Below are 16,626 nucleotides of genomic sequence, written 5' to 3' on the forward strand. Positions count from 1 at the left end.
GAACACCTTCACCCATAAAAGTACAGTACATCGTTTCATCGTTATGATTTTAAGTTGCAGGGGAATGTTGACATAAATATAATTTCATGTTAGTCCCTCCTACAAAAGAGCCCAGCTCCTGCAGCCTCCTCTCTTCCCCATGTGAGCTCCTGGTGCATGTTAGGGAAGGAGTAATCCTTCACTATTTGTTTAATTATCAACTGAGATTAATTTCTGGCACAAAGGCAGGAAGATGGAGGACAGTGGACACTTCAGGTCCAAAAACCTTACACAATGGCAGCATGAAGCTAAAACTGAGGATTCAAAAACTACTGTGTGACATCATGTTGGCTGCAGTCATCTTTTACATAGATGCTAGTCTTGCCTCGTGGCAAGAAGGTTTTGGTTTTAAACCCAAACAAAGATGCCATCAACATAAAATAGATGCTAAATAGACGATCTTAGCATGCAGCCTTCTCAAGAGTTTGACTTGCTGGTTAAATAAAGATTAAAACACAGCTCTAAACTATGAGTCCTCCATGTGGACAGAGGAAGCACACAATAAGAAGAACTACCAGCCTGAGATACAACATCAAGGCCCAGAAGAAGATAAATAAAGATCATTTCTAAGAGTGAATCATGCAAAACTACTCTAGTCCAATAATAGTCAAAGGGAGCTGGAAATGAGCCGAATATGTGCACATGAACCAATCAGCGACTCTTATTCAGAAACACTACACAGAAACTTACTGTGCAACACTGAACAAGGAATAATTCTCTGTTCATGAATAAATCATTGTATCAAGTATTAGTTGACCAGAAATGTAATTTCAATCCAGATATTTATCTAATATCTCATATAACATGTCAAATGAATTCAAATATTTGTAATTATTGAATGTTTCAGTTATTCCAATATTTTCTGTTTATGTTTCTGTGCTTTCTGCATGAGAGCTTCAATCATGGGGAACTCTTCATATCACACAAACTTGGTGGTAAAGTGGTAAAACGTTGTAGAACAGGCTTATTAAGTTTTATTAATTAATGCAATACTTTGTTTTGATATTAAAACACGAGAATGATTCTGAGCTTAATAAAGCAGCTGCTCACCCAGTGCAGGACAGAAGAGAGGCGCACTGAATATTGAAATAAAGAGAGCTGTGCAGCCGACATTCTTCATAAGACCTAAAGTGTGAAACCACAGAACAACAACCTTTAACTACAGTATTATTTAAATAATTCTGTTCAGAGGAATGGTGGAGAGATGGTGAGTCAGACAAAACCACACAGAGAATATCAACTCAAACTCGGCTTTTATTACTTAAAAAGGCAAAATGTGGTTTGTGTCATTAAGGAGTTCGTTTTATAATGATGGTAAAACTGAATAAAGACAAATAAATGACATTAGTACAAATAAAATAGCAATTCAGCGATATGACTTCCCACTGGGCTGATTGGCTACAGAGGGAAAGAAGGTCAAAGAGAATGAACTCACACTTGGATGTGACCGTCTCACACACACATACGGCTACTTTGTGCACTCAACTTCACAACGAAAAGAGAGAGAGAGAGAAAATATGGTTTAGATCACAAACACATAAGAAAAACAAACCTTTCCTGCAGTTAATCCGAACACTGACACGCTGATGACGCTGTAATAAGAGCCTCCTGCCAGCGACGTAACAAAAAGAAAATTACCAACACCAAAAACAGGTCATCACAAACACAAAATATGCATAACATAAGTGCGTTTCAATAGAAAAAACAAAACACAACTACTGGTAGAAGTGGTTTACACATTTTACCGTAAAGAAACACAAACATGCCACTATTTGGAATACCACAGCACACAAGTGCTATCCTTTGTAACAGGATAGAAACAATTCAGTGTAAAAGGAAGAACAACAATAAAACAACAAGCCTATCAGGCAAAGCTTATGAGCAAAAAAGTCCAACGTTCTTGAGGCAAATTTACTAACCTGTTGCGCAAAGCGGGCAAACACAGAGTTTTTATCCTTTGAAATTAGGAAGGAGAAAATGGAGACGTCTGTTAAAACTTTCGGTTTCATTCTGGGGCTTCGAGACTTATTTTTTTCACTCAAAAAACCTCTCGATAGGTCCGGTTTAACTTTAAGTTTACTAATCTGAGCTCTGATATGAATCACATGACCTCATGAATGTTTTAAGTTTGTGCTTTTTATGCAGCTCCGCGTGCAAATGACGCTTTCTGCACAAACAATTTATTTCTGATCTGAAGAGCAGATGTAGAATCATATTTCGATTCTATTTTCTAGATGATGTAATGATGACACTTTCAAACACACAGTCACAGACGGTGTGTGCAGGCAGGCGTGTCTGCAAGTTGGAAAAAGAACAAACAGCAAAGTCAGCAAAATACAGACAAACTGTGAATCTGCTTTGTGATTTTCTCCTCTTCACTCCAACAACAAGTCCAACTTCTTGCACATTCACAACTTTCAAAGTCGCAGCAAGTCCAAAGTCACAAAAACAAATGGCGAGTACAGCCTGCTGAAGCCTTCACGTCACGTGCCGATTACGTCACCACAGACAGACGTACATGACTCTCTCAAACAGCTGATGAACTTAATCCAACAAGGTTCATCTCAACAATTTAACATTAATATTTTTCACTTTTTTATTTCAAAATTACAAAAAAAAAAGAATTTCACCATTATTACAGTGAGTGTACACACTGAGCTTTTGTAAATATTTGTAACAAAATAATTAATAATTCAGGAATGATTCATTAATGCACAACCTAATTACAAGAATCTAGAGTATAACTGTGGCACTCTGTCTGTTTGTAGATGATGTAATGAGTGAATGAAGGCAGACTCTCTCTCTTTCCCTCTCTGTCTCCTCAACAGGATCATTTGTAGTCAATGTGACACAGACCTGCTATCAGGCAGAGGAGAACCACAACATCACACTGGAGTGGACGTTCACCACCAAACCTGACACATTTATCCTCCTGAGAAGCAGCATTTATGTCCTCTGTAATGGACATTCGTTTTAAGTCTATATCTTTTGACTTATTTTAGCTGTCCTCATGTACTAAATAGAGGACGTCCTGGGATTTCCATTGATATCTTGTGTGTTTAGGCCTCTTTTAGATTCAAACAGAAAGGAAATAATAAAAAAAGTTCATTTTTTCTCAGACTCAGTTTGACAAAAAGGCTGAAGCCATAATCAGTGTTCATCTGACACAGGTCCAGTCCCGAGTTATCAGTCCTGAGTCTGAACAGTTGAAGTCTGATTCGTCCTTCCTGAGACTCTGACACCTGAACGCCTTCATGAACATGACAGGTGTTGAGGTGAATACGTTGTGTTAAATGAAACCAGATTTCTGCCCAAACAAATTGTCATGGACATAATACAGGACAGAGACCGTTTGATCAGTTATCTCTCCACAGAAGATAAAAATATAATTCCAGGATCTGTCAGGTTTGGTTGTGAGCGCCCACTCCAGTGTGATGTGTGTAATGTTTTAGTCTCTAACACAGGCAGGCCCTGTGAACAGGGGAAGCAGTGGATTTAAACACCTGTTGTTGAAAACTCAAAACAGATTTTGGCACAAAATGGAGAATCCACTGTGTGATCATGTAGTTCAAAGTTCAGGCTGGAACTGAAACAACAACAAAAGTGAAGATTCGGGAACAAACATGAGATTCCACCAACCGTCTGAACAGAGATGTAAAAAACACGTGTTCAAGTCGACTGCAGGATTTAACTTCAGGACTTCTCTGAGAAATTTAAGGTTCCTCCTGAGTGCTGTGACCATCTCGTGGCATCTTTGAATATTGCACTGGTGTAAGGAGTGCAGTGAAACTAGCACTGAATCAGTTTTTAACAAAAAATGGAAACGTCTCATTACTCATTTACTCATTTAATGAACTATTCTGACTCTTAACCCCTAACTTATTTATTCTTTGATTATTTTTTTTTCCTTTATTTGGTCAAGTTTGTGCACACAAACACACAGACAGTGAGCACACAATAAGTAAGAAAAATCAAGTTACAGAAAGCAAATATAAAGACTCATTTACACCAAAGAGTGGGGCTGTTACCGAGCTGGTGAGCTCAAGTAGAGTGAAAGAAAACTGCGTCTGAGCCAATGACCTGAGATTGGACACTGAATTATTATTAATATTAATAAATTTTCCAGTTTACCTACATTTATGTGCCAAAGAGACACATAAATACGAGCTCATATTAGTTCCTATTACAGAGGATCATATGTTTTTGTTTCAAGGTCAACACGCACACATAATTATTATTATTTTTTACTCCTCTTTTACTGATGTCTTCAAACTTTACTCATAAAACCAAACCCAATAATATCTGTGTGTTTCTTCGAAGTTGCTGAAAACTGAACGGAAGCTGTAGTGAAAACAAACAGAGGAACAAACTCGCTGATGTAACCTGACCTCAGGCAGCCGGGCGTGACGGCTGTGTTTGCATATGAAACTACACTCGGTTCTTTGTCCTGTAAGGGCTGATGAAAAAGGTAGAGTGAAAGAAGGACACACGGCAGATGTATGTATTTTATCTTTCATTTATTTTTACTGTAATTCTGTGTCTTCTGTCCTGCTACAAATGAATCATTAGCCAGTCAGCTATCTGGTGAACGTGGTTAAATATTTCAGTCAGTGCACATCATCATGTGAAGCTAAGACCAAATCAGCTGATTATATGGGATAATGTTGTCCTCTGAAAGGGGCTCGTGACCACAAAACATTTGAGAACCTCTTTTCTGGACCGAGGAGACTGAAGGTTTCCCACTGCAGGCAGAACAGACTCTGTTGGAAGGACTAAAGGTGAGACATGAACCATGAATTTGGTGTTTTGTGTTTTCAGACAATCAGATGATGGTTTTATGTGCTTTGACAAAACTGTTAATGCCTCTGGGTGATGAGCTCTCTGTGTAGTTTATCATGTTTTTGATTCAGGTGGCTGGATCATTTCTGACTTTGTCAGGACGCAGAGCCCTACAGTTCGTAACATAATTATTATTCGATTAAAATGTTTTACGCCATTTAGTAACTGCATAATTTATGTTTAGTTGTTCAAACCCTTTACTTGATAGATGAAATTCAGTAGCCAGGGGCAGGAAATTCAGCAAAACACCAGAACAAGGCAGTGTTTAACCAGTTTAACCAGTATAACAGTGTAGGCGTGTCATCAGTACAGTGAGCACCTGTATTCAAAACAATAACAGATATGAGAAAAACAAGGAAGTGAGCTACAGAATAGTTTACTTAAATACAGACTCAAACTCCTGAAGCATAAAGTGGTGAAAGTAAGACAAAACCTTAATAGAGAAAGAACAGAATCAGATCTTATCCTAGTGCAGACAGCAAACAGCTGCAGACAGACAGTGTTCAGGACGATGATAAAAAAGTGAATCTTTGATCTGATTTATATCATGTAAGTTTTTTATGTTTTTTTTTATTTGTTTTCTATTTAATCTCCTCTTTAAAAAGTTTAATCATCACAACGATTGTTTGTTGACTCTTTGATTGCCAGACAACAAAGCTCACTTTATTTCAGATTTTTTTTGAAAAACAATGAAACCTTAATTATAATATAATATAATATAATATAATATAATATAATATAATATAATATAATATAATATAATATAATATAACATAATATAATATAAAACTATTATTATACTTAAACAGGTCACCACCTTCTCCCTATCAAATATCTCAATAAACAGAAAAAAATATATAATCTGTGTTAGGGAGTTTTTATTGTTTTATTTGCTTATGCTTCAAAAGTTATGTTATACATATTTCACCAGACAGTTTTCTGTAGAAACAGGAAGCTGACCCCTCATTGTTGTTTATTCACCTGACTGTTTGTTAACTGTAAATCTCTGACAATCTGTGTTTTATTCTCATTTTTCTCTTCCATCAGGTGACTGCAGGTTTTTACCAACATGGAAAGGTATCACACACAAAACCTCACGTTATCGTCACTGCTAAAAGAACAAAAACAGAAGTGATTTCATACATGCAATAACTCTACAAAAAAACTGCTCTCTGTTTTGTTCATTCAATTTAACCCTGCAAAGTTTTTCCAGCGTATGTTCCACCTGGAGATTAAAAGAGTGTATATATATAACCCTGCCTTATTCTTTTCCTCACTCCTCAGACCAGACTCTCCTGAGCCTGAGACCAGACCCAGATCTCCAGAGAAAGACCGTCCTGACTTTAAAAGCAGGAAACTGACTCCTGATGAGACGTAAGAGTTAACAAATTGTTAAACATATCTTAACTCCATGAGTAAACAGGTTTGGTTTAGTCATTTATTTATTAAATTTTTTAACTTTGTTCACAAAAAGAAGAAAAGACAGTTGGATAAACAAACAGACTAAAGAGAACATTGTGAAGAGCATCAAAGTTTTTAGCCTTATTGTAATATTATCACTGTGACTAGCTCCAAGTTTATCCAGTACTTTTTGTGTCTGAAGGCGAAAAATGTGATTTCTCTGCCTGATGGTCTTTTTCTCTGTTCACCAGGATCACTGAGACATCAGATGCCCCTAAATCTGAACCTGGACCCAGCTGTGTGTCTTTGAAGAGTGATCGGTCAAAGATTTTCATCTTTGACTTTAAAGGAAGAAAGTCTGCTGCTGCTGAGGAGTAAGACGTTTCACATTTACCTTACAGCTCTGTGGTACACCTGGCCTCAGTCCTGAGATTAAAGAGCTCCATAAGTGAGGCTGCTTCTTTAAAAGAAAAATAAATCTATCTTAACAGCCCTGCATCCCCTGCACTGGGCATCACACTGATTATAATTTATGTGATAATCAGCAGGAATGTGTCAGCAGTTAGTTTGACTCTTTTAATTGGTAAATTAGAGTTTCAGTCTGATGTGGTTGCCAGTTTTGCATAGGAAGGTGAAATAATCTGAAGCTGTATGTGTGGTGCTGGATGCCACGATATGAGCTGCTGGATTTCTCTAAATATTAAATGATTCTCATAATTCATAGTGACACACCATCACCATGACAATCATCAACAAAACCGATAAAGGAAATTAGCAAATCTTTTATTTTTAACCTTATTTACATTACATTTTTCACCAGTGGTTCTTTTTTATATGACCTGCATGAAATAACAAGACAAAATGGATTATAATGTAGAAAGGTGGTTGGTGCCTGCCGTGGTGGTAATCCCCGAACCAAATGGTGGACACCGGAGGTGAAGGGAGCCACCAGGCTGAAGAAGGAGTCCTATCGGGTTTGGTTAGCCTGTGGGACTCCGGAGGCAGCCGACAGGTATCGACAGGCCAAGCGGAATGTGGCTCGGGCAGTGGCTGAAGCAAAAACTCGGGTGTGGGAGGAGTTCGGAGAGGCCATGGAAAAAGACTTTCGGACTGCCTCGAAGAGATTCTGGCAAACCGTCAGACGTCTCAGGAGGGGAAAGCGGTGCTCTACCTGCACTGTGTATAGTGCTGGCGGAGTGCTGCTGACGTCGACTGAGAAAATTGTCAGGCGGTGGAAGAAATACTTCGAGGACCTCCTTAATCCCACTGACACGTCTTCCGAGGAGGAAGCAGAGTCTGGGGATGAGGGGAATGACCCGCCAATTTCCGGGGGCGAGGTCACTGAGGCAGTTAAACAACTCCTTGGTGGCAGAGCCCCTGGTGTTGATGAGGTCCGCCCCGAGTTCCTGAAGGCTCTGGACGTTGTAGGGCTGTCCTGGTTGACACACCTCTGCAATGTTGCGTGGAGATCAGGGGCAGTACCTGTGGACTGGCAGACCGGGGTGGTGGTCCCCATCTTTAAGAAGGGGGACCGGAGGGTGTGTTCCAACTACAGGGGGATCACACTCCTCAGCCTCCCTGGGAAAGTCTATGCCAGGGTGCTGGAAAGGAGAGTTCGTCCGTTAGTCGAACCTCGGATACAGGAGGAACAATGCGGTTTTCGTCCTGGTCGCGGAACACTGGACCAGCTCTTTATCCTCTCCAGGATACTTGAGGGTGCATGGGAGTTTGCCCAACCAGTCTACATGTGTTTTGTGGACTTGGAGAAGGCATTCGACCGTGTCCCTCGGGGTGTCCTGTGGCAGGTGTTGCGGGAATATGGGGTGTCTGGCCCATTGCTACGGGCCATTCGATCCCTATATAACCGTTGCAAGAGCTTGGTTCGCATTGCCGGCAATAAGTCGGACTCGTTCCCGGTGGGTGATGGGCTCCGCCAGGGCTGCCCTTTGTCTCCGGTTCTGTTCATAATTTTTATGGACAGGATTTCTAGGCGCAGCCAAGTGGCGGAGGGCTTTCGCTTTGGTGGCCTCAGAATCTCATCTCTGATTTTTGCAGATGATGTGGTTCTGTTGGCTTCATCGGGTGAGGGCCTCCAGCTCGCACTGGAATGGTTCGCAGCCGAGTGTGAAGCAGCGGGAATGAGGATCAGCACCTCCAAATCTGAGGCCATGGTTCTCAGCCGGAAAAGGGTGGAGTGCCCACTCCGGGTCGGGGATGAGTTCCTGCCCCAAGTGGAGGAGTTCAAGTATCTCGGGGTCTTGTTCTCGAGTGATGGGAGAAGGGAGCCGGAGATCGACAGACGGATTGGGGCTGCAGCTGCAGTAATGCAGACGCTGCACCGGTCCGTTGTGGTGAAGAGGGAGCTGAGTGTAAAAGCGAAGCTCTCAATTTACCGGTCGATCTACGTCCCTACCCTCACCTATGGCCACGAGCTGTGGGTAGTGACCGAAAGAACGAGATCGCGGATACAAGCGGCAGAAATGAGCTTCCTCCGAAGGGTGGCTGGCCTCTCCCTTAGAGATAGGGTGAGAAGTTCGGCCATCCGGGAGGGGCTCAGAGTAGAGCAGCTGCTGCTCCACATCGAAAGGAGCCAGCTGAGGTGGTTCGGGCATCTGACAAGGATGCCCCCTGGGCGCCTCCTGGGTGAGGTGTTCCAGGCATGTCCCACCGGGAGGAGGCCCCGGGGCAGACCCAGGACACGCTGGAGAGATTATATCTCTCGGCTGGCCTGGGAACGCCTTGGTATTCCCCCGGATAAGCTGCAGGAGGTGGCTGGGGAGAGGGAGGTCTGGGCCTCTTTGCTTAGGCTGCTGCCCCCGCGACCCGGCCCCGGATAAAGCGGATGAAGATGGATGGATGGATGGATGGATGTAGAAAGATAGTAAGCGCTATACAAATACAGACCATTTATACAAATACAGACCATTTATACAAATACAGACCATAAGATGATCATTTTTAGTTCAGCATCTGGACACTGAATGTAGCCGAGTGTAGGCTGATTCAAAGTGTCATATGATTTTGTTTATGTGTATTATAAGTTTTTATACTCAGAAAAAAAACTTCAGCTGCTGCTGTAAGAAGCTCTTCCTTGTATTTAAAGGCACAAAGGTCAAATTTAAAATGAAACACTTCAACACATCAACATGAATCTGACTTTTTTAATGCGATGATGCAATGTGCAGGAGATATCCATAATATCGTCATTACAAGAACACTGGTACAGAACCATCACTGACCTGTTAGTTTTGGACTAGTGGAGTCCAAAAAATAAGTCTCTAAATTAACATAATAGGTTTGTTACAGCACAGTTGTGCTTGTTTTAATCAGGATGATTTTCTAACAGTAGAAGAAGAAATCTTTGGCTTGTATTTTTGTGCAAAATGGTTCAAATGTCTTCATGATGTCTCCACAGAGCTGATCAGGAGAGTCTGCAGCATCAAACTGATCTGGACTCAATATTTAAGGTTTGTACATGTACACCAACCTCTGTTTGTAATTATTTTCATGTTGCACAGTCCAATATTCATCATAAAATAAAAATTCCAGAAATAATTCAACAGTGAATTAATTTTTTACTTTATTTTTATTTATAAAACACTTTTCAAAACAAAGTTGCAGCATAACTTTATAACACAACTTGAAAATGTAAGATGTAAGATGGGGAAATGTACCACGAAATAACCGAGTACTGAAAATTACCTAATTTAATTTATGTTATTATTTTATTGTTTCCTGTACAAAACCTGCAATCTAACTATAATAATTATTTTAATTTAGTTTTTTAATTTTTTTCATTGTTTCCTGTAAAATGAACATAAGTACAGGGTATTTTTGCTAAATTGAAAACAAACACAAAACAAATCTGTGAAAATTTATTTTTACTATGAAGATCTGATTTTTGTGAATTCAGATTGTGTCATTCATTTTCCAGATGCTGGAGGGAAACATTATCACGTTTGTGAAGAACGAACTAAAGAAGATGCAGGATGATCTGAATCCAGATTATTCAGAGTGTCATAGGGATGAAGAGGAGGTGTTGGACAGTGAGGAAGAGAAGCAGAGAAGGAGCAGCAGAGAGGCATTTCTGAAACTTGCAGTTAACTTCCTGAGAATAATGAAACAGGAGGAGCTGGCTGACTGTCTGCAGAGCAGTGAGAGGATTTCTCTTCATAAATTCAGTCTTTACAGGAATGAAATTGTCACATTTTCTATAATCATCACACTCATGTTTCTGGTGCTTCCCTGTAGAAAATCCTGATCCACTTTGTGAGAATACTTTTAAATGTAACCTGAAGAAGAAGTTCCAGTGTGTCTTTGAGGGGATTGCTAAACCAAGAAACCAAACCACTCTAAATGAGATCTACACAGAGCTCTACATCACAGAGGGAGGGACCGGAGAGGTCAACACTGAACATGAGGTCAGACAGATTGAAATGTTTTCCTGGAAACCAAACAGACCAGAAACAACAATCAGGTGTGAAGACATCTTTAAAGCTTCGACTGAAAGAGACAAACCAATCAGAACAGTTCTGACCAAAGGAGTGGCTGGCATTGGGAAAACATTCCTGACACAAAAGTTCACTTTGGACTGGACTGAAGACAAGACCAACCAGGACATCCAGTTCATGTTTCCATTCCCATTCAGAGAGCTGAATTTAGTGAGGGATAAAAAGTTCAGCTTAGTGGGACTTATTCATCACTTCTTCACTGAAATCAAAGAAGCAGGAATCTGTAACTTTAAAAAGTTCAAAGTTGTGTTCATCTTTGATGGTCTGGATGAGTGTCGACTTCCTCTGAACTTCCACATCACTGAGATCCTCACTGATGTTACAGAGTCCACATCAGTGGATGTGCTGCTGACAAACCTCATCAGGGGACAGTTGCTTCCTTCTGCCCACATCTGGATAACCACACGACCTGCAGCAGCCAATCAGATCCCTGCTGAGTATATAGACATGGTTACAGAGGTCAGAGGGTTCACTGACCCACAGAAGGAAGAGTATTTCAGGAAGAGACTTAGAGGCAAGGAAGAGGCCAACACCATAATCTCTCACATCAAGACATCACGAAGCCTCCACATCATGTGTCACATCCCAATCTTCTGCTTGATCACTGCTACAGTTCTAGAGAGTTTGTTAAAAACCAAACAGGCTGGAGGAAAGCTGCCCAAGACACTGACTGAGATATACATGCACTTCCTGGTGGTTCAGACCAAACTGAAGAACATCAAGTATGATGGAGGAGCTGAGACAGATCCTCTCTGGAGTCCAGAGAGAAGGAAGATGATTGAAGCACTGGGGAAACTGGCTTTTCAGGAGCTGCAGAAAGGAAACCTGATCTTCTATGAATCAGACCTGACAGAGTGTGGCATTAATGTCAGAGAAGCCTCAGTGTACTCAGGAGTGTTCACACAGATTTTTAAAGAGGAGGGGGGACTGTACCAAGAGAAGGTTTACTGTTTTGTTCATCTGAGTGTTCAGGAGTTTTTAGCTGCTCTTCATGTGCATCTGACATTCACCAACTCTGGTATCAACCTGCTGGAAGAAGAAGAAACAGCCTCAGTGCAGACTGATGAGTCTTCAGTAAGACAGTTCTACCAGAGTGCCGTGGACAAGGCCTTAAAAAGTCCAAATGGACATCTGGACATGTTTCTCCGGTTCCTCCTTGGTCTTTCGATGCCATCCAATCGGGATCTCCTACAAGGCCTGCTCACACAAACAGGAATCAGCTCACAGATAAATCAGGAAGCAGTCAAGTACATTAAAGAAAGAATGAATGGCGCTCTCTCTCCTGAAAAAAGCATCAATTTCCTCCACTGTCTGAATGAATTGAATGATGACTCTATAGTGAAGGAGGTCCAGCATCAACTGAGTTCAGGACACCTGTCCAAAGTTAATCTCTCTCCTGCTCAGTGGTCAGCTCTGGTCTTCATCTTACTGTCATCAGAAGCAGTTCTGGATGTGTTTGACTTGAGGAAATATTCAGCTTCTGAAGAGGCTCTTCTGCAGCTGTTGCCAGTGGTCAAAGCCTGCAAGAAAGCCCAGTAAGTATCCATTTTAATCCTGGCAAGACATTGCTTTAAAGTATTTATTTCAAAAGTTTGGAAAGTTCACTGCTATTCATGTCTTTCCAGGTTGGGTGGCTGTAACCTCACAGAGAGAAGCTGTGAAGCTCTTTCCTCAATTCTAAGTTCCCAGTCCTCCAGACTGAGAGAGCTGGACATGAGTAACAACAACCTCCAGGACTCAGGAGTGAAGCTGCTTTGTGTTGGACTTGGGAGTCCACACTGTGTGCTGGAAACTCTCAGGTTAGCTGACTCTTTGTTTCAGGAGATTTGGATATTTCACAACAACTGTCATTATTTTATAGATTAAACATGTTGTTACTTTTTTGGTGTAAGCCCTGAAAGAGAACAGTAGAGTAGACATGAAACACACACTTCATAAATCAGAAAAATATGATTGTCCATCATAGCAAAAAAGACAGAAAGTCAATGCGTTTTGTTCTTTTTTAAAACTGAGTGAAGAAAAGCCAGTTTGTTTGTTTTTTAACTACTTTAACTGAAATCAGAATCTGTTAATTTGACTGCATGTACATCATCAAATTCAGAGCAGTTCATTACAATGATGTGACATGTTGTATGTTTGAAGGTTGTCAGGCTGTCAGATCACAGGAACATGCTTCACCTCTCTGGCCACAGCTCTGCGCTCCAATCCCTCCTATTTGAAAGAGCTGGACTTGAGCTATAATCATCCAGGAAACTCAGGAATGAAGCTTTTGTCTGCTCTAAAGGAGGATCCACATGTGAAACTGGTCATACTCTGGTAGGAAAACAGGAAATAAAGCTAAAATATATTTTTTTTCTCCAGCATATTTTAAGGTAACCACTGATCTGATTGCCAGTAATACAGTCTGTATGTCCAGTTAAGTGAGCAGCTGTGTGGGTGAATGACTCAGAACCAATCACAGTTAAAACACGAGGAAGGATACACAGCTTGAAGGAGAATGTAACAAATACATAAGGATTGGACCCTCGATACTGACATTTCAAGACTGTGTCAATCAAAACACCAACATCACATGACCATGGCTAAGTGAGGTTTGATGTGTTTAACCCCAGATCTGACAGGTGCCTTTGTGATGGTTCTGGGTCTGTGATCCTGTTTATAGTTTCGTTTTGCTGCTTCCTGCTGCGTTCCCTATGTCCTCACTTCATGCTCCACACAGTCACAGCCTTACCTCCCTGTTTTTAGTCAGCTGAGGCACCAGGATTCCTATTTTCATGAACAAGTCATCTGTGCAGGAACACGTTATTTTTAATTGTGATTGGGAAGAATTATATATGCTCTCAGTTCAATTAAGTAAGTAAGTAAGTAAGTAAAATTTTATTTATATAGCACATTTCTAGATAAAAGATCACAAAGTGCTTCACAAGGTATAAAAAAACAAAAACAAAACAAAAACAAAAAAAAACAGTCAAAAGTTAACAAAACGCAATTTTAAAAAGTACTCAGATTCAAAGTGTAATTAAATAAATATTGACTTAATTGCAATGTTTGCTGTCATAGCCTCCTGAGAATCAAGAAAAAAATCATCTTCTCATTGAACTTTTTATTGTTTTCTGCATGCAGGACTCAGTAGGTCTATTGAGGCTGGAAATAACCGAAGCTACAAAACAAAAACAATAACAGGAACAACTTGACTTGAAAAACGGATTCAGACTCAAAAAGTCTAAAGCCTTTGTCATTATCAGAATGAACACAGCAGTCTTTTCTCAAAATATTTTGTTCTATATATTTATTTGTTTTGTTTTGCACTGAATAACTAAGCAACGGAAACATCCTCACACGTGTTAACAGAAAGAGAAAATAGTATTTGAAGCACAGTGTTCATTGTAGTGACAGAAACACAGGGAGGCAGAAAATAAAAAAGACTGAAGGTTGTATTTAGGTATTTAGATAATTTACGAACCTGGTACAGACCCGATGATTTATTTTTTTAATTGTGCTTTGATACATAAAACCTTAGAACCGTATTATCTGTTTGACTTTATTAAGAGATAAAATAAAACACAAGGTTATTTCTCTAGAAAAGATGAATCAGAGAATATAAAGGCCATGTCTGCACACTAAAAGATAACGTGCTCATTTCAGTGTGGCGCCTCAAGGAGTCCAGTGGATGAGACCAGGTCTAAGGAAATGTAAGTATTTTTGATTTATGAGCTGCATTCACACAATCTTGTACTGTTCTACATTTTTTCTCATGGTTCCTTTTAGATTTCTGTGATCTGACGCTGGATCCAAACACAGCACACAGAAACCTCAAACTGTCTGATGACAACAAGGAGGTGACACATGTGGAAGAAGACCAGCTGTATCCTGATCATGATCATAGGTTTGATCACTGGCCTCAGCTGCTGTGTACCAACAGTCTGAGTGGTCGTTGTTACTGGGAGGTCGAGTGGAGAGGAGAGGTTCATGTTGCTGTAGCTTATGAAGGAATCAGACGGAGAGGAGAAGAGGATGAATGCAGGTTTGGAAGGACGTACCAATCCTGGAGTCTCAACTGCAGTGATGATAAGGGTTACTATGCAAGTCACAAATTTGATTTAAGAGCCATCCCTCTGCTCTCCTCAGCTCTCTGTCACAAAGTAGCAGTGTATGTGGACTGTTCTGCAGGAACTGTGTCCTTCTACAGTGTCTCCTCTGATAAACTGATCCACCTGCACACCTTCAACACCACCTTCACTGAACCTGTATATGCTGGGTTTAGAGTGAAGCCTGACTCTAGTATCCACCTCTGTGCTGACTCAGAATGATGAACTTACTGTGCAGAGAAATATTCTCACATTGGTGTTTCATACTTTTTCTTACTTAGTATATCAGGTAACTGTCTCGTACATATATTAGTTTGTTTTTCAGTCCAGAGATGTTGGATTAGACTGATTCTCCTGAAATTTTTTTTAATCATCTTATTGTCTTTGGTGCCTTTTTTAAGAGCAGATATCAGTTGTTACTTATATACTACAGTTTAAATACCCACAGTACTTTTAGTGCTGAGGAAAGAGGAACTGTATTTTTAAATTTGTTGCATTACTATCATCTATTACTAAATTTGTTGCATTATACACATTTTAATCATGCTTACACTGATGGATGAAATCTTTGGAACATATAATTTAGACATTTTAGACGTTGTTGGTTAGACTTTGTGATGATGAGCGCTGCAGGCTCTAAATATTTTGTGTTTAGGCGTCTTTAATTTTTTACATTGCATAACTATACGTTTGTGTCTCTCTCTTGTTATGCAAGTAACATTTCAGTACAATTAGTTCCTGGAGAAAAGCAATATCACCACTGTGTGACCAGTTTTCACAACAACTGATCCGGATGGTTCTGGATCCATTTATTAGTCTGTGTTGATCCAAATGTAGCTTCTAGTACTGCTGATACAAGAAGAGCAGCTTATGGCTAACTGGACGCTGTGGAGACGTCTCTCTTCAGTTCATAATCAATAAAAACAGTCTGACCTCCAGTCTGTGTTTCTTGACTGAACAGAAACAGTTTTACAATCTGAGATCTGGTTTTTATTCCGTGTTAAAACAGACTCATGAAATGTAACAGAAACGGAAAAGTGAAGACAAAAGAATCAAGATGAAAACAGTCGGATTTTTTCTTCTTGACTTCTTGCAGATTCTGTCAGTGTATGTTTACTTCTCCCGTGTATATATGTGTGTAGTATACACACCAAGTGTTATTAAAGTTAGGTTAATTAACAAACTTGATTTATTTAATTTACAAACTTGTATAGAGTAAGTTGCAATTCTGTTAAAGTGATTTAATCCTATAGTTTCAGTAGAGCTTGTTTTGGTTGAGTAGATTTATCAGATGTACTTAAAATTTCTTGTTCAAGTTAAATGTATCATACGTTTTATATTTCACTAACCCAGTTGTGTGGAACCAGTTGACATAACTGGGTGGAGTAAATACAACATTTTATTTCTCAGAGTGTATTCAAAAGTGACTGTTTGGATTCATTTAACCAAAATAATTAAAATCTGTAAATAAATGAAAAAATGCATCTTTGAAAATGAGAGTAGGATAAAAAAAAAAATCTGAAAAGGTGAGGATTGAAGAAAGAGAAAAGTACACAGGAGTATTTTAATTTGATTGATTGGGTCCAGTGAGCTCACAGCGCCTCCAGCAGGTGGATTCCAGTACTGTTTGTTTTTTAAGCTGTAAACAGTTTCCTTCTCTGCTGTCAGTGTCTGTTTGGAGCCGAGTTACTAAAGAGGTCTTTTATTTGAGCCAGTTTAAATGGTTTAAATTTGAAACATCTGTTTGT

General features: G+C 39.9%; 1 protein-coding gene across 1 annotated transcript; it reads left to right on the forward strand.

Moving 5' to 3' along the window:
- The first annotated feature begins 4,572 nt into the window (after positions 1–4,572).
- LOC308401805 (protein NLRC3-like) lies at positions 4,573–16,626 on the forward strand. The gene is made up of 11 exons (XM_080890237.1): positions 4,573–4,817; positions 5,926–5,955; positions 6,163–6,252; positions 6,531–6,653; positions 9,695–9,746; positions 10,214–10,433; positions 10,531–12,325; positions 12,416–12,589; positions 12,933–13,106; positions 14,436–14,482; positions 14,559–16,626. The coding sequence occupies exons 2-11, from the start codon at positions 5,948–5,950 to the stop codon at positions 15,098–15,100; spliced, it is 3,225 nt and encodes a 1,074-aa protein (XP_080746363.1). The 5' UTR covers positions 4,573–4,817; positions 5,926–5,947; the 3' UTR covers positions 15,101–16,626.

The sequence above is a fragment of the Rhamphochromis sp. 'chilingali' genome (genome assembly GCF_963969265.1).
Source record: "Rhamphochromis sp. 'chilingali' genome assembly, chromosome: 1".
NCBI classification, from domain to species: Eukaryota; Metazoa; Chordata; class Actinopteri; order Cichliformes; family Cichlidae; genus Rhamphochromis; species Rhamphochromis sp. 'chilingali'.

Excerpts from the sequence above, each read along its gene's own strand:
- LOC308401805 (XM_080890237.1), top strand. Across the intron at positions 6,654-9,694 it reads AAGTCTGCTGCTGCTGAGGA|AGCTGATCAGGAGAGTCTGC; the intron begins GTAAGACGTTTC and ends ATGTCTCCACAG. Across the intron at positions 14,483-14,558 it reads GAGACCAGGTCTAAGGAAAT|ATTTCTGTGATCTGACGCTG; the intron begins GTAAGTATTTTT and ends GGTTCCTTTTAG.